Source organism: Macaca thibetana, chromosome 14, assembly GCF_024542745.1.
Source record: "Macaca thibetana thibetana isolate TM-01 chromosome 14, ASM2454274v1, whole genome shotgun sequence".
In the NCBI taxonomy this organism is placed as follows: domain Eukaryota; kingdom Metazoa; phylum Chordata; class Mammalia; order Primates; family Cercopithecidae; genus Macaca; species Macaca thibetana.
Window position 1 is genome coordinate 121,238,346 of NC_065591.1, and position 24,623 is coordinate 121,262,968.

The 24,623-nt window shown below is 42.6% G+C and overlaps 3 protein-coding genes and 1 pseudogene across 8 annotated transcripts in view; 2 read left to right on the top strand and 2 right to left on the bottom strand.

Annotated features, from left to right (window-relative positions):
• Positions 1-7,720, bottom strand: part of NFRKB (nuclear factor related to kappaB binding protein) — a 33,456-nt gene extending 25,736 nt beyond the window's left edge. For 2 of the 3 annotated variants that reach the window (XM_050755936.1, XM_050755935.1), the window contains exons 1-4: positions 7,622-7,720; positions 6,497-6,576; positions 4,879-5,034; positions 154-355 (exon numbers count right to left, since the gene is read on the bottom strand). In XM_050755936.1, the coding sequence (XP_050611893.1) occupies positions 154-355; positions 4,879-5,013 (337 nt within the window). In that variant the 5' untranslated portion in view covers positions 5,014-5,034; positions 6,497-6,576; positions 7,622-7,720. The other variant, XM_050755934.1, reaches the window with a different exon arrangement.
• The window catches only part of APLP2 (amyloid beta precursor like protein 2), a 726,249-nt gene that overhangs the window by 475,833 nt on the left and 225,793 nt on the right, over positions 1-24,623 (top strand). The gene's annotated exons all lie outside the window — the stretch shown is intronic.
• On the top strand, positions 12,232-12,642 carry LOC126934986 (40S ribosomal protein S24-like; annotated as a pseudogene).
• The window catches only part of PRDM10 (PR/SET domain 10), a 100,711-nt gene continuing 95,374 nt past the window's right edge, over positions 19,287-24,623 (bottom strand). For 2 of the 4 annotated variants that reach the window (XM_050755938.1, XM_050755937.1), the window contains exon 21: positions 19,287-22,063. In XM_050755938.1, the coding sequence (XP_050611895.1) occupies positions 21,860-22,063 (204 nt within the window). In that variant the 3' untranslated portion in view covers positions 19,287-21,859. Of the gene's footprint in view, positions 23,687-24,623 lie in introns of all 4 variants that reach the window. The other 2 variants (XR_007719161.1, XM_050755940.1) reach the window with 2 other exon arrangements.

A 24,623-nucleotide genomic window follows, 5' to 3' on the forward strand; every position in this document is an offset into this window, starting at 1 on the left:
CCTAGACAGCAAAGTGTAACACAAAACCGCTCTCTGCCAGCTCAGTATCTGTACATGAAGATAAAGAGAAGAAAAGGAAGAAAGGAATACCCACATAAGTGAATGTGTGCCCATCTACCACTCCCCTCAAAGAAAGAATACTGAGCTACAAACCTCGGAAAAGCTTCTGGGCAATGTGCAGAGGATTTCCAAAGCGGAAGTTCTCCCCACTGAACAGGGCTAAGATGAGTTCGTTCTGCTGCTCAGCACTGTCTTCAGGAAACTGAGGCAGAAACTGCTGGAGGTGTTCACGCTGAGAATCACTTAACACTTCCTGCCATGTTGAGAGGCTGACAACATCAAAGAAGATCTCAGGCTAGAAGAAATAGGAAAGGTAAACAAAAGTAACATAAATTTTTTTTTTTTTTTTTTTTTTGAGACGGAGTCTCACTCTGTCGCCCAGGCTGGAGTGCAGTGGCCCGATCTCAGCTCACTGCAAGCTCCGCCTCCCGGGTTCACGCCATTCTCCTGCCTCAGCCTCCCGAGTAGCTGGGACTACAGGCGCCGCCACCTCGCCCGGCTAGTTTTTTGTATTTTTTAGTAGAGACGGGGTTTCACCATGTTAGCCAGGATGGTCTCGATCTCCTGACCTCGTGATCCACCCGTCTCGGCCTCCCAAAGTGCTGGGATTACAGGCTTGAGCCACCGCGCCCGGCCCAAAAGTAACATAAATTTTTAAGTTTTTTGTATGTGTGTGCACACAAAACATTACATAATATACATAAGATTTACCAATTTAACCATTTTTAAATGTAGACTTCAGTGGTGTTGCATTCACATTTGCCGTGCAACTATCACTACCAACTTTTCATGTTTTGTTTTTTTTTTTTTTTGAGACTGAATTTTGCTCTTGTTGCCCAAGCTGGAGTGCAACGGCACAATCTTGGCTCACTGCAACCTCTGCCTCCCAGGCTCAGGCGATTCTCCTACCTCACCCTCCCGAGTAGCTGGGATTACAAGTGTGCATCACCACGCCTGGCTATTTTTTGTATTTTTAGTAGAGATGAGGTTTCACCACGTTGACCAGGCTGGTCCCGAACTCCTGACCTAAGGTGATCTGCCTGCCTCGGCCTCCCAAAGTGCTGGGATTACAGGCATGAGCCACAGTGCCTGGCCTACATTTTTTAAAATAAACTAAAATTCCAATGATCTGAGCCACAGTCTTTTATCAAACAGTAAATAATAATCCAGAGGAAAATGATTTTAGTAGAGAATCCCACTTGGAAGCCGCCTCTGCCAACGAGGGTATGAGGGTGGACATCTGAATTCAGCTTCAACTGAGTGGCAGGAAAAGGTTAACACGAAAGGAATGAACTTGAGGAATTGAAGTCACTAGCTAAGAGTGAGAAGAAACAGGACAGAGTTCATTTTCAACTCACGGGTTACATACTGGATACCTTCCATGAGCAAAATGCTAATTTGGCCTGGCATATATGCCGTCTGAGGTGGGGAACAATTAAACATTCAGTTACAATGTAGTTAAAGAAGTGCTGATGTGTATGGAAGCAAACATCCCACATTTACAATGCAGAGAACGCTCACCAAAAAAACGTTGTTTAAGACAGGAGAGGGACAAGGAAAGAGAAAAAAGATGGTCGGGGACAGGGTTAGAAATCCACAGAGCAGCACCACAAAAACAAACAAAAAAAAATTAACACAAAAGAAAGGATAGCAGTTGCCTGTGGGGGAATGGAGAGGGATAAGACAGGGTGCGTGGTGGCGGGCTTCAGTGGTCTTGGTAGTGCTCCTACCCTAACTGAAGGCTATACCCATGTTTTATTATTGTTTTACCTGTGTGTATATATATGCATTTTATAGACTCTTGTGTGTGATACATTTCACTTTTTTTTTTTTTTTTTTTTTTTTTTTTTTGAGACGGAGTCTGGCTCTGTCGCCCGGGCTGGGAGTGCAGTGGCCGGATCTCAGCTCACTGCAAGCTCCGCCCCCCGGGTTTACGCCATTCTCCTGCCTCAGCCTCCCAAGTAGCTGGGACTACAGGCGCCCGCCGCCTTGCCCAGCTAGTTTTTTTTTTTTGTACTTTTTAGTAGAGACGGGGTTTCACCGTGTTCGCCAGGATGGTCTCGATCTCCTGACCTAGTGATCCGCCCGTCTCGGCCTCCCAAAGTGCTGGGATTACAGGCTTGAGCCACCGCGCCCGGCCTTTTTTTTTTTTTTTAAATACTTCAGGCAATATTTGGCTAGAGCAAGAACAGGGAGAGAGGTGGAGGCAGCAGACAGCAGAAAGATGCAAACGACGGCAAGCATTTCAGGTAGTTGTGACTTTATCCTTAAGGACAATAGAGACCCACCAAAGGGGTTTCAGCAGGAAACAACCCAGAAATCACAACCACCTACTCCAGGCATCTTTGCATGAATGTATCAAAAACTCCTCAGTCCCAATGCCCAGGATTTTCCCCTGCAAGCCTATTTTTGCCTACCATTTTATTCCCAGCATCTAACTCAGTGTCTGGCATAGAGGTGCCTAATGGAACAAGTGTTTGCTGACTACATGAGTAACATAAAGGGATTGTCCTGAAAGAGTATGCCAAGAAAACATGGATGGGAAGCATGTACACCAACTGCAGTACAGTTGTTAGTAGCTGGGAGAGAGGATCAGACAACAGCACACTGGTGGCTTTCATTTTATCCGTAACACTTGACATACTACCAAAGAAGAATGTAAAACAAAAAACTAAATTATCTCTTAAAACTGGGTGATGCACAGATGACTGTTTGCTATATCATGCTCCACACCTGTATGTTCAAAATATGGAAAACAAAAGAAATATGTAATTAAATGAATGTTTTCACGTACATAGTGGCTTGCAAATAATAAGCACTTAATAAACAGTAGCCACCTTAATGATGATGATGACGCATCTTGCCTGTGAAAGCGGACAAAAACAAGCTGGCATCCCATCCCAGGGCATATACTATTATTGAGTAGCGGGTTACCTTACGGATACAGAAAATACGTGTAGATTTTGCTTAATGTTCCACGACATGGTAACCATTTTAAACGCATATATAATTCTGCTTTTAAAATATACCTTTTAAAAATGTTTATTTTCTATTAGTAAGTGGTCTTATTGACATCACTGAACATAACCATGTATAACATTTATTCGTTTCCCACTGAAAGGCTTCCCAATGGAATTGTTTCCAGTAGAATATAGATCCAGGCATTAAGCATTTCCAGTGATGTTCTACGGTTGAAAAGGTAGTGGTGACCAGAACCAGAGGCCTTGTCCGTGCTTGCAATGGGACTCAATATTATCCTGCTGGGCAAAAGAAACGCTAAGAGATACAATCATGCCATGACTGAAAAAAGCCAGGAGCACAAAAGATGCCAGAGAGCCCACAGGTTGAAAATCAGAGCAAACGACACTACCTCTCCCATGTACCAATATGCTCTGAATCTAAAATAAGTCCGGGCAGCAAACTAAGAATGACAGTCTATTTCCTATGGTTTATTAAGTTTGGGCCCTGCAGATAAGACTGCCAGAAAAGCAGCTATAGTTTAAGTGGTCCAGACATTTCTCATCTGAACATAAACAACGATCAGCTCATTCAGATTGCTGGGTCCCTACTCAGTTGTTGGAATGAGGGCAAGCATGGGGCAATCCAGGCCAGACAAAAGGAGTGAACTGGGGTGAATGACCCCAGGCTGTGATGGATTCCCTGAGTCACCAGGACCCTCAGGGGCTTAAGGCCCTACACAGAAATTCCACTGCCAGCCTTAGCACCATCAGCACCACTGCAGCGGCCTCCATGGTACTCCACTGCCAATCAATCTGTAACCACAGTGCACACCCTCTTAGTGACTACGTTTTTAGATCACACATCAAATTATTAATGTAAACCAAACTACTCCATTTAGTGATAAACATGTACTTCATAAATATCAGGGAATGAAAGTGTCTCAAATAGTTGAAAAAGAACCAAATGAATAAAGGAGACTGCCTCTAAGTTTACAACAAAAACATTTAAAAGAAATACTGCAACTGTTAACTAATAGATTTACTAACACAGTAAGACACTGCGTCAGAGAGGAATTAATTGCCAAATATTTCACAGTGAAGATTAAGTACTCAGAACAATCTTCTGGTTTTAGTAGAAAAGACACCCACTGATGTATTTTTTCATATTTGTTTTCCATAATTTCTACTTTTTTTTTCTATTTTTAATTATTATTTCAATAGTATTGGGGGAACAGGGAGTGTCTGGTTACATGGGTAAATTCTTTAGTGGTTATTTCTGAGATTTTGGTGTGCCCATCACCCAAGCAGTGTACACTGCACCCAATGTGTAGTCTTTTACCCCTCACAGCACTCCCATCCTTCCCCGCAAGTCCCCAGAGTCCATTATCATTCTTACGCCTTTACGTCCTCAAAGCTTAGCTGTCACTTATAAGTGAGAACGATGTTTGGTTTTCCATTCCCAAGTTACTTCACTTAGAATAATGACCTCCATTTCCATCCAGTTTGCTGCAAATGCCATTATTTCATTCCTTTTTATGGCTGAGTAGTATTCCACGGTTAAAATATACAACCTTTTTTAATGGATGAAAATTATCTTGTTAAAAATAGGGCTTATATCACGTTATCAAGTTATTTTGACATGTTATTAAACATGCAGAATGCAGCTTGTTTTCTTCCTTAATCAGATACTAAATAGACTCTAAACTTTAAAAAAAGGTAAGAGATCAGGCTGCCTGCAATGTAGAAAATGAACAAAAGGGAGCACAAAAGACTGGAAATGTAGAGTGGAAAAGGTTTCCCGTAACTGTTACAAGGAAGCTGACAGAGAGGAAAAGGTCGCAACCATATTACTACTCACATCCTCCAGAAGGTCCTCAGGCAGACTAACTCTGGTGCCTCCCAGGAGGCAATCCTCCATGATGCGCGTGCCATGGCCATCTCCACATGGACCAAGTTCCAGAGGATCTGTCAGCATATGGTCTAAGGAATCCATTGTTTCTTCTCCACAGGTACTCTGGACAAAGACATGCATCTTGAGACAGAAAGGCAGAAATTCCAGGGATCTAGCTGATGCTAACACTCCTCCAGAAAAACATTCAGCCTCCAGCCAGTTCTTACACCTTATCCTTGCACCCTAATTACAGCTAAACAGCTCTTCTCCCTCCCTTTCACCACAGCATTCCCACTGGAATTTTCAAGTGTTATCTGGAAGAGTTCTTTTCTCAGAATGCTCCTACAGTAACTCCTAAATTCATAAATTTCATATGCCTTCACTTTACAGATGAGTAAAATGAGCCTGAGATTAAATGATAAACAGATCACAATCTATAATTTACACTTCCCAGACCAATAATCACTCTCCCACAATGTAATTCTTTAACAACTGTTTTTTAGCAATTAATTCTTTGTTGTTGGCTGGGTGCAGTAACTCACACCTACAGTCCCAGTACTTTGGGAGGTTGAGACGGGCTGTCCCCTTTCATCCAGGAGTTTGAGACCAGCCTAGGGAACATGGCAAAACCCCTTCTCTACAAAAAATAAAAATAAATCAGCCAGGCGTGGTGGCACACGCCTGTAGTCCCAGCTACTCGGGAGGCTGAGGTGGGAAGATTGCTTGAACACGAGAGGGAGAGGGTGCAATGAGCCGTGATCACACTCCAGCCTGGGCAACAGAGACCCTGTCTCAAAAAGAAAAAAAAAGAAAAAGAGAAAGAATATTCTTTGTTGCTCTTTCACAAAAGAAAATTTGCTGAAAATCAACCTACACTAGTAAAATGCAAATGCTAACGGTCACTTTATGAGGGCCTATCAAACACCAGGCCTTTCACGTATCTCATTTAACTCCTACAACTGTGCAAAGTAGGGTCATGGGTTTTTACAACAGAATTAAAACTGAAAATCAGAGTAGGTCAGTAACTTGCCCAACCCCAGAGGCAGTACTGAAATTCAGGTCTGCCTGCCTGCAAACCCATGTGCTTAATGCTACACATAATACCTCTTGTATAACCTCGCAACATTTAAATAATGAAAAGGAAGCTTACTGATATGACTTTATTAGTCCACATAAATTCCTGAGGTTCCACACACCTGACCATAACAACCAGTAAAGTCGATGGCCAATCTGCCTTTAGGTGGTCCATCTGATCCGTATAATCACGTAAATTAATGCTACTTTTCTCCTTCCTGTAATAACTGAACACTGCTGAACACCTTTAGAAAACTACATATTACAACATTTCGGACTGATGGCTGGGATTAGGTGTCAAGTTGACAGCACAGGACTGCACAATGCTAACAAGACCACAGGGAGCTTCAACTCAATCACTCTGCTAACATTTACTCAATCCATCCTTTCCAGCTCCTACTTCCACGAAGTGGGCTAAAAAACACACTAAAATGAAAAGAAAAAAGGATGTTAACAGTCAAAACACCAGAATTCCAGCTAAGGTCTGCCAGTAACATTCCACAGATCTTACCAAGCCAGGTGTCAATTTCCTTATTTGATGAAGGGAAGCGGGACCAGGTCCTCCCTCCCGTTATTTCCAATGCTGAAATCCTGCAATGAATAATCTCCAGATGAGTGACAGTGTGAATTACGTAATACAGGTACTTTTCTTTCGCAAAATTCTCAAATGATAACAGATCTAGAATAACTACACGTAAAGTGAAGCATGTTCCACTAAATTATTTCAAGTTCCCTTGAAGAGATTTCAGATCCATGTAAAGATACAGCAAAAACTTCAGTGTTGGGTCAAGGCAGGTGGGTGGTCCCCAAGCAACTCTGCCCCATCATCGCCCTTCAGCACATGGTGAAATGACATCCTGACCATGCCTGTGCCTAAATAAGTGAAGCGGGTGAGACAGCACACAGTATATGAGTTTAACGAAATTTCAAAATAGCAAAAAAAATTGCAGAAGCAACCTGATGCTCAGAATAAAACCTTCTTAACAGAACTGGCATAGAACAGACTATCAGCTGCAAAGTCAGTGTCCTACCTGCCTCTTGGGAGGTCTATCTCTATACAACTTGCTCACAAGTTTCTTCAAAGACGGTGCATGTCTAGCTAAATTTTATCCAGTCCGGTGACAACCTTTGCACTGCCACTATTGCGAACAGAATCTCAAAACACCAAAACCAGGCAGCTGCCAGGGAGCTGGACCCCGGAAGCCCAGGATTTCCAGGTCTTGGTGCGTTCTGAACCTCTTCACTAGACCAGGAAGGCCTGTCGGCCTCTCATCACTGGCTTTTCCTCAGCACCTGGTCTAACTTTCCCCGCTGGACCCTCCCCAGTGCAGAAGCTAAACCCTCGGGTCCTTCCGGAGCAACAGCCGGCTCCAAACCCGTCAACTCTGCAGCAAATCCCGCGCCGGGCTGGCCCAAGCCGGGGACCCATCCTCAGCACTGCACGGCTCGGCCCCGCCCCTCCCCCACGCGTGCCTAACCCTAACCCCCAGCCTCACGCGTCGCACCGCTCCCCACGCCCCGCTCCCGCTCCCCACGCCCACAGGGGCAGCGACCTCGCGGACCCAGCCGCCTGCTCCCGCTCCCACCACTCCCCCCAGACACTTTAACCCTTTCGCCGCCCCTTGCCCGCCCTCACCTGAACCGCGGGCGCCGGTCCCCTAACCCGCAGCCCTTCTCGGCCGCGGGGTCCCGGACGCGCTCGCTCCCGCAAGGAGTCTGGGTGCGCGCACGCTCTGGGCCTGAGCGGCGGAAGGGGCGGGGCAGCGCGGGGCGGGGCCTGGAGGGTGCCGGGGCGGGGCCACAGCGGGCGGGGCCCGGAGCGGGGCGACTGGCACGACGGTCGGCAAAGGTGCCTGCGCGCGTCTGGGCCTGGGAATGCAGGTTCCAGACCGCTTGCGCGTCTCACCTGATGTAGGAGCTTCCAGAGGCCCCAGATAGTGCCTGTGTTTGCCTGACCGCGAATCAAAGTTCCATAGCTCGTCAGCGAAGGCACGTCTATTAGCTGAGGTTTGCAGAGAGCATACCCTGCCCCAGGCCCTATGCTAAGCACTTTCTACCCACCGTCTTTGTGCTGCAGCCCTGTGAGCTATGCACTATTAGTGCCTATTTTACAGTTGAGGACATGAGTAGAACGCGACCTCAGCCTGTGCCTCTGAGTTCCTTCATTCCTCCTTCCCGTCCCCGGGCCCTCGATGTCCAGAAAGAAAGTAAACACATCGAAGGATCACATTTTAAGTTAAACTCCATCGTGTTCCTCTTGTTAGATGTCAAGGACCCTTTCCTCTTATTCACTGGGTTTTGCTTAGTACGGCTTCACACTACTTATTATTCCAGGTACTCCCAGCAGTGGCGCAGAGACCATCCTCAGTTCTCTGTGTGGATGGAACCAGAGAAGCCGACCGGCCGAGCTAATGTTCTTCCTTTCCTGGAAAAGAGTGGTTTCCAAACCACCCAATCTGTGCTCCTCTGCTGGCTCCACAAATGCCCTAAGTTCCTGTTACACTGTTGAGAGGCTCTTGAATTAGAAACGATCACGTATAAATGGCAGTGGACTATCACTCCATAGTTGTCACCGATATTTCCCTTACGTTGCGATTGTGACAAGACCAGAAAGAGAAAAAGAGTAAAAACAATGTAAACTATAATTTTTGATTGACTTTGTTTTTTACAGCAGTTTAAAGTTAACAAAATTGAGCAGAAAGATCAGAGATTTTCCAAATACTCCCCGCCCCACCTCCCCACATGCATCGCCTCCCCTTTAATCAACATCCCCTACCAGAGTGGTACATTTCTTAGAACTGATGAACACTGCCCGGCCTGGTGGCTCACGCCTATAATCCCAACACTTTGGGAGGCCGAGGCGGGCGGATCCCGAGGTCAGGAGATCGAGACCATCCTGGCCAACATGGTGAAACCCCGTCTCTACTAAAAATACAAAAATTAGCTGGGTGTGGTGGCGGGCACCTGTTAGTCCTAGCTACTCAGGAGGCTGAGGCAGGAGAATTGCTTTAACCCGGGAGGCAGAGGTTGCAGTGAGCCGAGATTACGCCATTGCACTCCAGCCTGGGCGACAGAGTGAGACTCCGTCTCAAACAAACAAAAGAACTGATGAACCTACATTGATACATCATTACCCACCATCACAGTATAATGCAGAGTAATTTCACTGTCTTAAAAATCATCTGTGCTCTGCATATTCATCTCTCCCTCTCCTCTATCCCTGGCAACCGCTGATCTTTTTGTCTCCATAGTTTTGCCTTTTTCCAGAATGTCTAGTTGGAATTACATAGTATGTAGCCGTTTCGGATTGGCTTCTTTCTCATAGTAACAGGCATTGAAGTTTCCTCCATGTCTTTTCATGACTTGATAGCTCCTGTTTCTTTTTAGTGCTGAATAATATCCCATTCCATTGTGGTATTCCAATAGATACGCCACAGTTTTATCTATTCGCTTTCTGAAGGACGTCTTCATTGTTTCCAGGTTTTGGCAATTATGAATCAAGCCAATTGCCAAATTACCTTCCAAAGCAGCTATACCATTTTGCATTCACACCAGCAATGAATGAGAGTTCCTGTTGCTTCTCATTCTCACTAGCACTTGGTATTGTCAGTATTCTGAATTTTGCCCATTCCAATAGCTCCATAGTGGTGTCTCGTATTCTTTTTTGTTTTTAATTTTTATTTTTTGTAGAGACGGGGTTTCGCCATGTTGCCCAAGCTGGTCCCTAATTCCTGGGCTCAAGCAATCCACCCACTCCACCCTCCCAAAGTGCTGGGATTACAGGCATGAGCCACTGCACCTGGCCTCATGTTGTTTTAATTTGCATTTCCCTGACGTAGAGCCTCTTTCACATACTTCTTTACCATCTTTATATATTTTTTACTGAGGTGTCTCTTAAGGACTTTGGCCCATTTTTTAGTTTTCCTATTGTTGAGTTTTCGTTGTTCTTTGTATATTTTAGATAACAGTCCTTTATCAGGTATGTCTTTTACAAATATTTTCTCCCATTCTGTGGCTTATCTTTTCATTCTCCAGTCTCTCTCTCAGGACAGAAATTTTAAATTTTAATGAATTCCAGGCTACCAATTATTTCTTCGTGCCTTTGGTGTTATATCTAATAAGTTATCACAAGACCCAAAGTCATCTAGGTTGTCTCCCATGTTATCTTCTAGTTTTATAGTTTTGCGTTTTACATTTAGGCCTATAATCCATTTTGAGTTACTTTTTGTGAAGAGTGTAAGGTCCATGTCTAGATTCATTTTTTTTTTTTTTGCATGTGGATCCCCATATGTTCCAGCACCAATTTTTTTTGTTTGTTTGTTTTTGAGACAGTGTCTTACTCTGTCACCAGGGCTGCAGTGCACTGGTGTGATCTCAGCTCAGCTCACTGCACCCTCTGCCTCCCAGGCTGAAGCAATCCTCCTGTCTCTACCTTCCAGGTAGCTGGGACTATAGGCATGTGCCACCATGCACAGCTAATTTTGCGGTGTTTTTTGTTTGTTTTGTAGAGATGGGGTTTTGCCACATTGCCCAAGCTGATTGCAAACTCCTGGACTCAAGTAATCTACTCACCTTGACCTCCCAAAGTGCTGGGATCACAGGCATGAGCCACTACGCCTGGCCTCCAGCACCATTTCTTCTTCTTGAAAAGACTATCGTTTCTACATTGCCTTTCCTGCTTTGTCAAAAATCACTTGACTGTATTCATCTGGGTCCGCTACTGGGCTCTCTATACTGTTGCACTGTTCTTGTCTTTCACCAGTATCACATTGTCTTGATTACTGTAGCTTTATATTAAGTCTTGAAGTCCGGTACTGCAGTCTTTCAACTTTGTTGTTCTCCTTGAATAATGTGTTGGCTATTGAGGGTCTTTTGCTTCTCCATGTAAACTCTAAAGTCAGTCTGTTGATATCCACTAAGTAACTTGCCGGGATTTTGATTGGGATTACATTGAATCTATAGATTAAATTGGGAAAACCTGACATCCAGACACTATTAAGTCCTCTTATCCATGAATACTTTCATTTATTTAGTTCTTCATTGATTTCTTTCGTCAGATTTGTAGTTTTCACCATATAGATATTGTGCATATTTTTTCAGATGTATACCTAAGTATTTCATTTTTGGGTGTGCTAATGTGAATGGTATCGTGTTTTGCCTTTCAATTTCCACTTGTCCATTGCTGGTATATAGGAATATGATTGACTTTTTAAAATTAACTTTATACCCTGCAACCTTGCTATAATTGCTTATTAGTTCCAGGATATTTTTTTTTTATTCTTGGCCAGGCAGGGTGGCTCACACCTGTAATCCCAGCACTTTGGGAGGCCAAGGTGGGTGGATCACTGGAGGTCAGGAGTTCAAGACCAGCTTGGCTAACATGGTGAAACCCTGTCTTTACTAAAAATACAAAAATTAGTCAGGCATGGTGGCGGGTGCCTGTAATCCCAGTTACTTGGGAGGCTGAGGCAGGAGAATTACTTGAATCCAGGAGGCAGAGCTTTCTGTGAGCCAAGATCACACTATTGCATTCCAGCCTGGGCAACAGAACAAGACTGTGTCTCAAAAAATTAAATTAACCTTACACCCTGCAACCTTGCTATAATTGCTTATTAGTTCAGTTTTTTTTTTAATATTTTGGATTTTTGTCACCTGTGAACAGTTTTTTTTCTTGCCAATCTGTATGCCTGTGTGTGTGTGTGTGTGTGTGTGTGTATATATATATTTTTTTTTTTTTTTTCCTGTCTCATTGCATTAGCTAGGACTACTGGTACAATGGTAAAAAGCAGTGGTGAGAAGGAACATCTTTGTCTGGTTCCTGATATTAGCAGGAAAGCTTTGAATTTCTCACCATTAAGTGTGATGTTTGTTGTAGGGTTTTTGTGGATCTTCTTTATCAAGCAGAAAAAGTGCCCTTCTATTACTAGTTTGAGATTTTTATCATACGTGGGTTTCAGAGTTTTGTCAAATGCTTTTCTGTGTCCATTGATATGATCATGAGATATTTCTTCTTAGCCTGTTGGTATGGTGTTTTACATTAAATTGTTTTCAAATGTTGAACCAGCCTTGCATACCTGGGATGAATCCCACATGGTTGTGGTATATAATTGTTTTTATACATTGTTGAGGGCTTTGGCATCAATGTTCTTGAGCTATATAGGTCTGTATTTTTTCTTGTAATGTCTTTGATGCTGCCCTCACAGAATGAGTTAAGATCCTCTTTTCCTCCCTGGCTGTCTCAGGATAGACCGCCATCATGAACGATACAGTAGCTGCTCAAACTAGAAAGTCCATGACCAACCGACTACTTCAGAGGAAACAAATGCTCATTGATGTCCTTCACCCCAGGAAGGCAATAGGCCTAAGACAGAAATTCAGGAGAAACTAGCCAAAATGTGCAAGACCACACCAGCTGTCATCTCTGTATTTGGATTCAGAACTCATTTTGGTGGTGGCAAGACAACTGGCTTTGGCATGCTTTATGATTCCTTGGATTATGCAAAGAAAAATAAACTCAAACATAGACTTGCAAGACATGGCCTGTATGAGAAGGAAAAGACCTCGAGAAAGCATTGAAAGGAACACAAGAACAGAGTGAAGGAAGTTAGGGGAATTGCAAAGGCCGATGTTGGTGCTGGCAAAAAGCTGAAGGAGTAAAGGTGATGCCATCTGCAGCCACTGGGGATTTTTCACAAGATGAATAAACTAAAAACTTTTTAAAAAGATGTATTCTCTCTGCTTCTATCTTATGAAAAAGATTGGAGATAATTGGTATAATTTCTTAAGTGTTTGGTAGAATTCACCAGTGAACACGTCTGGCCTGGTACTTTGTGTTTTGAAAGATTAATTATTGATTCAATTTATTTCATATATATATGAAATATATATGTATATATGTGTATGTGTGTATATGTATGTGTATATATGTGTATATGTATATATGTGTGTATATATGTACATATGTATATGTGTGTGTATATGTATATATGTGTATATATATGAAATATATATGCCTGTTCAATTGTTTATTTCTCTTCTATGAGTTTTGGCAGACTATATCTTTTAAGAAATTGGGCCGGGCGCGGTGGCTCACGCCTGTAATCCCAGCGCTTTGGGAGGCCGAGGCGGGCGGATCACAAGGTCAGGAGATCGAGACCACGGTGAAACCCCGTCTCTACTAAAAATACAAAAAAAATTAGCCGGGCGCGGTTGTGGGCGCCTGTAGTCCCAGCTACTCGGGAGGCTGAGGCAGGAGAATGGCGTGAACCCGGGAGGCGGAGCTTGCAGTGAGCCGAGATCGCGCCACTGCACTCCAGCCTGGGCGACAGAGCGAGACTCCGTCTCAAAAAAAAAAAAAGAAATTGGTCTATTTCATCTAGGTTGTCAAATTTGCACGCATACAGTTCGAATAGTATTCCTTTATTAGCCTTTGCATGTCCATGTGATCTGTAGTGAAGTCCCCTAATATATATATTTTTTTCTTTTTTGAGACGAAGTCTCACTCTGCCCCAGGCTGGAGTGCAGTGGCAAAATCTCAGCTGACTACAACCTCTGCCTCTCGGGTTCAAGCGATTCTCCTGCCTCACCCTCCCGAGTAGCTGGGATTACAGGAACCTGCCACCACATCCGGCTAAGTTTTGCATTTTTAGTAGAGACGGGGTTTCACTACGTTGGCTAGTCTGGTCTCAAACTCCTGACCTCAGGTGATCCACCTGCCTCAGCCTCCCAAAGTGCTAGGATTATAGGGGTGAGCCACCGTGCCCGGCCTATATATTTCTGATATTAGTAATTTCAGTCTTTTTTCTTAGCATGGCTGGATACATCAATTTTATTGATCTTCTCAAAGAAGCAGATTTTTGTTTCATTTATTTTCTTTATTGATTTCTTGTTTTCAATTTCATTGATTTCTGCTCTAATTTTTATTTATTTTCTTATATTTATTTTGGATTTGTTCTTTTTCTAGTTTCCTAAGGTGGAACTTCAGATGATTGATTTTAGATCATTATTTTCTTTCTTTCTTTCTCTCTCTCTCTCTCTCTCTTTCTTTCTTTCTTTCTTTTTGAGATGGAGTCTCGCTCTGTTGCCCAAGCTGGAGTGCAGTGGCGAGATCTCCGCTCACTGCAAGCTCCGCCTCCCGGTTTCACGCCATTCTCCTGCCTCAGCCTCCCGAGTAGCTGGGACTACAGGCGCCCGCCACCTCGCCTGGGTAATTTTTTGTAATTTTAGTAGAGACGGGTTTTCACCGTGTTGACCAGGATGGTCTCGATCGCCTGACCTCGTGATCGGCCCACCTTGGCCTCCCAAAGTGCTGGGATTACAGGCGGGAGCCACCGCGCCCGGCCTAGATCATTATTTTCTACCATATGCGTTCAATAATAAAATTTCCCTCTCAGTACAACATCCCAAACATTTTTATGTTTTATTCTTATTTAGTTTAAAACAAAAATTCTGGAGGCAAAGTCTCACTCTGTCACCCAGCCTGGAGCACAGTGGCACAATCACAGCTCACTGCAACCTTGACCTCCCAGGCTCAAGCAGTCTTCCCACCCCAGCTTCTCAAGTAGCTGGGACCACTGTGCTCAGCTAATTTTTAAAAATTATTTTTTGTAGAAATGGGGTCTCACTATGTTGCCCATGCTGGTCTCAAATGATCGTCTTGCCTCAGCCACCCAGAGTGCTGGGATAAGAAGTATGAGCCACTGTGCCTGGCCCACAATATTTTTTAATGTGAGATGTCTTTTTTGGTTCATGTGTTATGAAGAAGTGTGTTTAATCAGCAAGTCTTTTGAAAATTTACAGCTGTCTTTTTTATTTCTAGTTGAATACCATTGTGGTATAAGAGCAGACATTGTATGATATGTGTTCTTTTAAGTTTGTTAAGTGTATTTTATGCCCCAGAATGTGTCCTATGCTGGTTAGTGTTCCATATGCTTGATAACAATATGCACTCTATTATTAGAAGAAGCAGTCTATAGATCTTATTTCCCATTGATCTTTGTGTTGAGCATAACTATGTCCTTACTGATTTTCTGCCTGCTCGATCTGTACATTTCTGAGAGATGATTCCACCATTATAGTTGGAGACCAATGACCCTCTGTTTTTCCTTGTACTTCTGTTTTTGCTTTACATGTTTTGATGCTCTATTGCTAAGCACTTACCCATTAAGGGTTCTTATGTTCTCTTGGAGAACTGACCCCTTTATCATTATATAATGCCTCCACTTTATCCCTGATAACTTTGTCTGAAGTCTGCTGTCTGAAATTAATATAGCTACTCCCACCTTCTTTGATTAGTGTTAGCATGGTGTATCTTTCTCCATCCATTTGTTTTTAACCTACATGTCATTATATTTAAAGTGGTTTTCTCATAGACAAAGTATAGTTGGGTCTTGTTTCTTGATCCAGCCTGATAATCTCTTTTAACCGGTGTATTTGAACACTGATGTTCAAAGTGATTATTGATATATTTGGGTTAACATTGACTATATTTGGATTAATACTGACTATATTTGTTCCCGTTTTCTATGTGTTCCCTTGTTCTTTGCTCCTATATTGTCTTCCACTCCTTTTCTGCCTCTTGTTTTTGAGATAGGGTCTCACTCTGCCACCCAGGCTGGAATGCAGTGGCACAATATAGCTCACTGCAGCCTCAAACTCTGGGACTCAAGTGATCTTCTTGCCTCACCCTCCTAAGTAGCTAGGATTATAGGCACATGTCACCACACCCTGCTAATATATATTTTTATTTTCTTTAAAGACAGTCTCACTATGTTGCCTGAGCTAGTCTTGAACTCCTGGCTTTAAATGATCCTCCCACCTCAACCTTCCAAAGTGCTAGGATTACAGGTGTGAGGCACCACACCTAAACTCTTTTGTGGTTCTAACTGAACATTTTATATGATTCTATTTTCCTATTTTCCTAACTTTCTTAGAATATCAGCAATATTTTTTTTTTTTTTTTTTTTTTTACTTTTTAGTGGTTGCTCTAGAGTTTGCAATTAATTCAAGTACATTTTCACATAACACTATCCCACTTCATTGATAGTGTGCATATCTTTTTTTTCTTTCTTTCTTTGAGATGGAGTTTTGCTCTTGTTGCCCAGGCTGCAGTGCAATGGCATGATCTCGGCTCACCACAACCTCCGCCTCCTGGGTTCAAGAGATTCTCCTGCCTCAGCCTTCTGAATAGCTGGCATTACATCTGCATTCTGAATACAGCCAGATGATTCTGTATTTTGGTCAGGCTGGTCTCAAACTCCTGACCTCAGGTGATCTGCCTGCCTTGGCCTCCCAAAGCGCTAGGATTACAGGTGTGAACCACTGCACCCGGCCATAGCGTGCACATCTTATAATGAAATAATCCTAATTCTTCCCTCCCACCCCCCCATCCCTTATATCATTGCCATCATTCATTTCACTTACATATGAACATATATACAGATATATTAGTATACATCATTGCTATTATTTTGAACAAACTGTCATGTGTTAGATCAATGAACAGGCCAGGCACAACGGCTCATGCCTGTAATCCCAGCACTTTGAGAGGCTGAAATGGGTGGATCGCTTGAGCCCAGGAATTCGAGACCAGCCTGGGCAATATGGCAAAACCCCATTTCTACTAAAATAAATACAAAAAATTAGCCAGGTGTGGTGGCACGTGCCTGTAGTCCCAGCTACTCAGGAGACTCAGGTGGGAGAATCGCTTGAGCCAGGGAGATCAAGGCTGCTGTGGGCTGTGATTGCACCACTGCACTCCAGCCTGGGCGACAGTGAAACCCTGTCTCAAAAAAGTAAAAAGAAAAATAAATCAATGAAGAATGAGAAAAAGCAAGATTTTTCTTTTACCTTTAGTTATTAAAGGTAATAATGATGCTCTTTCTTTAAGTAGATCTGAGGTTCTGACTTTTATCATTTTTCTTCTCTCTGAAAAACTTCTCTTCTTTTAACATTCTCTTCAAGGCAGATCTACTGGCAACAAATCCCCTTTACTTTTGGAGGATAATTTCATGGGGTACAGCATTCTAGGTTAGTCTGCTTTTTTCTCTCAACACCTTAAACATTTCATTCCACTCTCTCCTTGTGTGCACAGTTTCAGAAGAAAAGTTATTTTTTGTTCATTTGTGTTTTGAAGGATTTTTTGCATTTACCCTGTATGTCCTCTGAGCCTCTGTGGTTTCATGTTCCATATTGATTTGGGGAATTATCAATCATTATTGCTTCAAATATTTCTTCTGTTCCTTTCTCTGTCTTCTTCTAGTATTCCCATGAGGCATAGTTATACCTTTTTTACATCATCTCAGTTTTTGGATATTGTCTTTCAGTTATAGAGGTTTCTATTGAGATATCCTCAAGCTCAGCGATTCTTTCTTAGGATTTTTTTTTTTTTTTTTTTTTTTTTTTTTTTTTTTTTTTGAGGTGGAGTCTTGCTCTGTGGCCAGGCTGGAGTGCAGAGGCGCAATCTCGGCTCACTGCAACCTCCACCTCCCAGGTTGAAGCGATTCTTCCACTTCAGCCTCCCGAGTAGCTGGGATTACAGGGGCCCACCACCACGCCTGGCTAATTTTTGTACTTTTAGTAGAAGCAGGGTTTCATCATGTTGGCCAGGCTGGTCTTGAACGGCTGACCTCAAATGATCCACCCACTTCAGCCTCCCAAAGTGCTGGGTTTACAGGTGTGAGCTTGCATGCCCAGCCTATTCTTCATTTTTTATCTCTAGCATTTTAGCTCATTCTTAGGATTTCCATGTCTCCTTACATTGTTTGTTTGTTATTGCTTGTTGTCTACTTTCTCTAGTAGAGCCCTTTTCATATTGATCACAGTTGTTTTAAATTCCCAGTCTGCAAATTCCAACATCTGGGCCATATCTAAATCTGGGTCTGATGTTTGCTCTCTTTCTTCAAACTTGTGTCTTTTGCCTCTTAATATGCCTTGTAATGTTTTTCTTGATAGCTGGTTATGATGTGCCAGATAGAGAGAATTTCTGTAAGCAGGCCTTGAGCAATGTGGTGGTAAGGTGTTGGGGTCGGGGAAGCATTCTGTATACCTAAAGGCCTCAGTGTTCTGGTGACCCTGTGCCTCTGGGCTGTGTCCTTCATGAGTGCTATGCGGTTATCCCCTCTTAGATGAGGGACGATGGCTAGAATGAGCTGGGTTTGGGTATTTCCCTTCCTCCAGGTGACTGAGGTTCTGCTATAACTTCAGCAGGTTAGGTGCTTGTTACAATAGAAAGATCAGAAAGCTCTGGAGTATTTCTTTTTTTTTTTTTGAGACAGAGTCTTGCTCTATTGCTCAGGATGGAGTGCAATGGCGCGATCTCGGCTCACTGCAAGCTCCGCCTCCCGGGTTCACACCATTCTCCTGCCTCAGCCTCCCGAGTAGCTGGGACTACAGGCGCCGGCCACCAGGCCCGGCTAAATTTTTGTATTTTTTTTTTTTTTTTTTTTTTTTTTTTTTTTTTTTTTTTTTTTTTGAGACGGAGTCTCGCTCTGTAGCCCGGGCTGGAGTGCAGTGGCCGGATCTCAGCTCACTGCAAGCTCCGCCTCCCAGGTTTACGCCATTCTCCTGCCTCAGCCTCCCGAGTAGCTGGGACTACAGGCGCCCGCCACCTCGCCCGGCTAGGTTTTTTGTATTTTTTAGTAGAGACGGGGTTTCACCGTGTTAGCCAGGATGATCTGGATCTCCTGACCTCGTGATCCGCCTGCCTTGGCCTCCCAAAGTGCTGGGATTACAGGCGTGAGCCACTGCGCCCGGCCTACTCTGGAGTATTTCAAAATGGTTCCTTCTCCCCTTCCTCTGCTGGAAACATGTGGGGATTTTTCTCCGAATTTCACTGTGAGGACCTAGTCAAGCTCCTGGGGATAAAACTGATAAAAGTGTGGGTCTCCCTTGACCCCCCTCCAGTGACTGAGTTCCCTGGAGTTTTTAACTTCTCAGAGCTCTCCACGCTAAGCCTGCAGCAATTTGTCAAATAGAGTTCACGTTTTCCTAACCTGGCACTGGTTCTCACAGAGGTTACTGCTCATGGATCTTTTTCTCACGGGTTTCTGTTCTATAAGCTACGATTCTCTGTATTTGCCTGTTTGTCTTTCCAATTTTGGGGACAGCAGTTTGTCCTGTGAGCTCAACTTTCTGACGGATCTAAGGAGAGATGCTGATCTTTCCACTTGCTCAGCTTCTTACTTACTGCTAGGATGGAGAAACAACTTCCGTGCTTCCTGCATGCCACGCTGGAAACCAGAAGTTGTAATTCTTAAAAGAAAAAAAAAACAGCTCTTGTAGCTTCACGCATACAAACAGGCTTATTAAAAAATATATTTATTAATTTTTTACACCTGCTGCATAGCACAAGACTATTAACACTATAACTCACTGAATGTACAATAAATGTTCACATTTAAATAACAGGATAGGGTCAACATTTTCAACCAGTGGGTCAGCTTCAGCATCTCACGAAGTGCTTTTTAGACCTAGATATCTTAAGAGTTTTTTGAAAGGATACTTCCGAGTCAGAAAACAAGAAGATCAAAACAATAGGTTTTTCCAGAAAAACAGGAATTTTACATGATGAAATGTCTATTTCTGTCGGTACAAATCAACAATAAAAACAAAATCTACATCCAACCTACTCCAAAATACTCACACTGCACTGAATGAAGTCTACAGTGTCAATGTGTCTTGAGAGAGGCCACAATATCCACACTGGCTACATACATGTTTTCCAAATTTAGTTTTCTGATGGCTCATCATTTACCATCAATCCAGGTCCTTTTACAAATCTATGACCTTGGAATGAACGTGGAGAATACCTGATCTGAAAGCCACGTGACTTGGCTCGACTGCCATCCGCATCTCCGGCTGATAATATACAAATTAGTTTGAGAGTCTTTATTTCACATAAGGACCAAAGAAGAAGAAGAAAACTTAGAAGGGAAAGCAACAAAGAGGTCCTTCCACAATGTTTTCCTCTGTGTATTTTAAAACTTAAAATAACTGCCATAAAATGAACATTCCATTCAGTGATTCTTTTCAGTTTTCCAATAAGTTATTCCTGAGGGGAGGGAAGATACCTTATGGTTCAAATTAAAAAGAACGTAACAGGGCCAGATTTCAGTTATAAAAGCTAAAACTGGACCTTTGGAAAATTCTACTATTCTTCCCCTAGAAAGGCTTTCTGGACAGGACACTAGGATATTTGTAATCATTACACTGTGGGACTTAGGGAACCCGAGTCTGTATTTTGTAATGCAGGGTCAATATTTTCTGTTGAATAGCTTTCTCCCAAAGACAGAGAGACCATTTTCAGTTTCCGTGTATTTATGAAGTAACTTTCTCAAGTTCTCTTCGTACTCAAACATTGGGGAATAGCTATACGAACGCGGTCTCAGAAATAAAGTGCGAAATCTACCCATCAGTAAAGTTCTTTTAACAGAACTGTTCACTTTTCAGAAACTGTCTTTATCATGAAGAAGCTACTCTACTTAATTTATAGAACCAGTTTTTACCCAGAAATGTAAATTAATTAACTTCATTTGAAATGAAGTAAGGTCTTTCTATCCTGGAGTAATAAATTCTACTATGCAAAATTATTCTAAAAACGTGTTAGCATGTCACAAAAAGTTGATAAAATGTATACTGATTTTTTAATGCCCAACTAATAGTATATTCATAAAGACTGGATTTCTTCCAGATCCCTTATAACTACTTTATTATAACTTTTCCTCACATTTTAATTTTTTCCCTAAGTGTGAAGTTGATCATCTTATTAAAAGGTCCAGATGAGTTACAATATGTTTAAAGTTAAAAGTGTTAAGAAATAAGAAATGCCAGCTTTCCATCCAACTTTAAAGAATGTTCATTTTAAGACAGCATTAAAAGTACTAAAATACACTGAACACTGTCAGCAAGAGTTAAATGTACACTTGGTCAAGGAATATATCTTTTACCAATGAATGATAAATGGATCCTGCAAGGCAGAACAAAATTTCAATTCTGTCTCTTCTCTCTCTCTCTCTCTCTCTCTATCTATCTAGTTTTGGTAATTTTTCTTGATACCAATATCTCCTTCTTACCACCACCACAACCAGAGAATGGGAGGCAAAGTTTTAATGCAGGGGTTTAGATTTTGCTGACATCAAGCAGACTTTTGTCTTTCAGGGAGTCCACCTCTGTGAAATAATGAAGAACTATCAGAACATGAGCTTCTGACCTAATCCACTGAGGACCAGCATCTGTGGAAAGCACTACCAACAGCCTAACAACAGTTTTCTAAAATAGGGAAGTTAAAAAAAAAATCAGCAAGAAAAATTTAGATGACAGTTTTTGCTTCAGAACGTCACTGTCAAAGCTTTTGTTTCATCATTTTCATTTTCTTATTCAACAAGCTCCCTTTGTTAAATTACTGAAAACTAAAACAAGACAAAGCAGTTCAGACCTAATACACACCCACAAAATGCCCCTTCTCCTTCGGTGCCACGGCTTGGAATAAGAAGTCCAGTAACTATGGACTTGGCACATCCTGTCTCCACCTTTGGTATGAACACAATACGCCACTTAATATTTCCACAAAGGAAAAGTAAGGCTTGTCAGTGTGTTAAAAGACCAACTCAAGAGCAAGGCAAATTCTCTCCATCTCGAAATCTACTTTCCCCTGAAAGATCTCCGTTCCGTGGCAAAAAACGAAGGGTTTGAAGAGTCAATTTGATAAAGATGACCTTGGCAAAATAAACCCCAGTGGATGGATGAGAGACAAAACTGTCGTTTCCAGACTCTTGAGTGAATAATAAATCTTACAAAAGAGCTCTAAGTGTCAGAGCTTTCAGACTTATGAGAACAGACATGAGGTGGGTGCTGGATTCGAGCTCCAGGGCGGAAGTCATGGTTTGGTGATGTGCACTTCACTGCTTCCGTTCCCATTGGTGGTGGTGGTGATGATGTACTGTGTGGTCTGCTGTTGGCTGGTGGTCTGGGGATCCAAGGAGTCACTGTGTGCAGGTGGCTGGACCTGGACTCCACCAGAGAGGGCGGAAGTTTGCTTTTCCTCCAATTCTGTTTGACTTTCTGATAACACATAATGACCCTTAAGGAAGAAGAAAAGGATGTTTAAAAACCTGGGGCCTTAAAGGGAGGATGAAGCTACTAGGGAAGGAGAGAGATGCGAAGAAATGTCACAAGGGACCCAAAATAGGCATCTATGAGAGATACTTTACCTAGGTCCTTTAGTGAGGGCGGATCAGTCACAATAATTGACTACAAAGGTAAGCTCCTTAAAGGAGCACCTTAGCAGTTTCACCAAATGCTAGAGTGAACAACTTCAGGTACAGTAATTTGCATCATGGTGGTAACATTCGACGTGGCAAAGAAAACGTGCTGTTGCAATGCTCCTAAGAATTTACACATTCAGAAAAGACAGTTGACTGTCCATTCGATCTTAAGATTAATACAGAATGGATCCAAGAAGAGATATTTAAAGTCTCCTTGAAGAGGCAGAATGACCCTGAAGACAGGTAGTCAAGATCAATGTTCTCAGAGTTCAGAATTTCAAAAGACCAGCAAAATTTTAAAAAATAATAAATGGAGGCTGGGCGTGGTGGCTCACGCCTGTAACCCCAGCACTTTGGGAGGCCAAGGTGGGCGGATCACCTGAGGTCAGGAGTTCGAGACCAGCCTGACCAATATAAAGAAACCCCGTCTCTACTAAAATTACAAAAAAAAAATTAGCTGGGCGTGGTGGTGCATGCCTGTAATCCCAGCTACTTGGGAGGCTGAGACAGGAGAATTGCTTGAACCCGGGAGGCAGAGGTTGCAGTGAGCCAAGATCGTGCCATTGCACTCTAGCCTGGGCAACAAGAGCAAACCTCTGTCTCAGAATAATAATAATAATAATAATAATAATAAATGGTTCCCAAATTGTATTTTGTTAAGTAAGGTCATTTAAAACACGCTACCATCAAATAGAGATTTTAACACTCAAGGGCACAGGAACGACAGGATCTCAGAATGAAATCCCTTACACTGAATAAATGTAGCTTTATGAAAACTTACACATTGTCTTTGTTTTCTTATTTTTCCCCTCATCATGAAAACGTCTTCAGAGACCTGTAGCTGGCTATTTTGTTACATTAACATTTTTAAAGAAATGTGTCTGTCAGTCAGAAGGAGGGTTGGTCAGCTACAGAACAGAGGAAAAGAGAGGTCACAGAGAGACTCTCAGGCACTAGCCTGTCTGCACTGCCCAGAAAAGAGCCATCGCCAAATACCCACTTGATTCCACTAGGGCCAGATGTTCTGAATTCACCCCCACCAGGCAACGTTCTGATCGTGATTGTTTTTTCCATGTGGGGAGGGGGCTGTTTCTCAACCTAGGGTCCATTGACTCCTAGAGGGGTCCATAGGTCAGCTGCAAAAAATGCATGAACCCCCAAAACTGTACATCAAATGAGTGTGCATGTACACTGTGGCGGGGGAGAGAAACAAGCTTGGCTGAAACCATTCTCAAATGAGTTCCAGGCCAGAAAAAGATCAGAGTCAATGGGTCGTACAGGGAACAAAAAATGTCCTGGTCATGCCAGCGTGATGATCCCATTTCACATTCGTTACTGTTTTCCCTGACAATGAATAGTGTTACTCTGGATTTGCATCTCTCTCCTAAGTCTAGTTAAAGTGACTGTGTGTGCTGAGAAACAGGCGAGCTCTCCGTATACTAAAAAAAAAAAGAAAGAAAAAAAAATCAGGGTTTTGAGACCACAAGACTAGCTAGCTATCCTCTGAAACCTCTTAAGAAAATCTTCCCTTGGTAATATCTCAATATTGCTAGCCATTGAAGAGCATTTTTCTTTTTTTTTCTTCTAGCTTTATTAAGATATAATTAAACCAAACAGCCTGATTAACATATCCATCAACTCATGCACTTACCATTTTATTTTGTGGCAAAAAAACATTATCTATACTAACAGTTTTCAAGTATACGATACATTATGAACACAGCCAGCATGCTGTACACAAGATCTCCAGAACGTATCCACCCAGGAGTATTTTTCTTTTTTTTCTTTTCTGAGACAGAGTCTCACTCTGTTGCCCAGGCTGGAGTGCAGTGGCATGATCTCAGCTCACTGCAACCTCCGCCTCCCAGGTTCAAGCAATTCTCATGCTTCAGCCTCCCAAGTAGCTGGGATTATAGGGATGCACCCCCACACCCACCTAATTCTTGTATTTTTAGTAGAGGCAGGGTTTTACCATGTTGGCCAAGTTGGTCTTGAACTCCTGACCTCAAGTGATCTGCCTGCCTTGGCCTCCCAAAGTGTTGGGATTATAGGCATAAGCCACTGAGCCCAGCCAAGAGTATTTTTCTAAATTCACATGTATGTACTCTGTCTTCTAATAACTTAAGAGGCAGGCCAGAACAAACCAGTGAAGATAAAAACAGAAGAAGGAGACACAATCAACATTGTACCTGCCCAACTTAGATAATTTAAGGCAATGTTTTTCACCTTCAGGTGGGTGAAATGTTTAATACAGCTCCATAATTGATTCATTATATTATTCTCTCCCAACCCAGTTGAGGGCCAATTGTCTTGAGGACTTAATCTTTCCAAGAAGCATATAAAAACGCTCATAAGGGCCGGGCACGGTGGCTCACG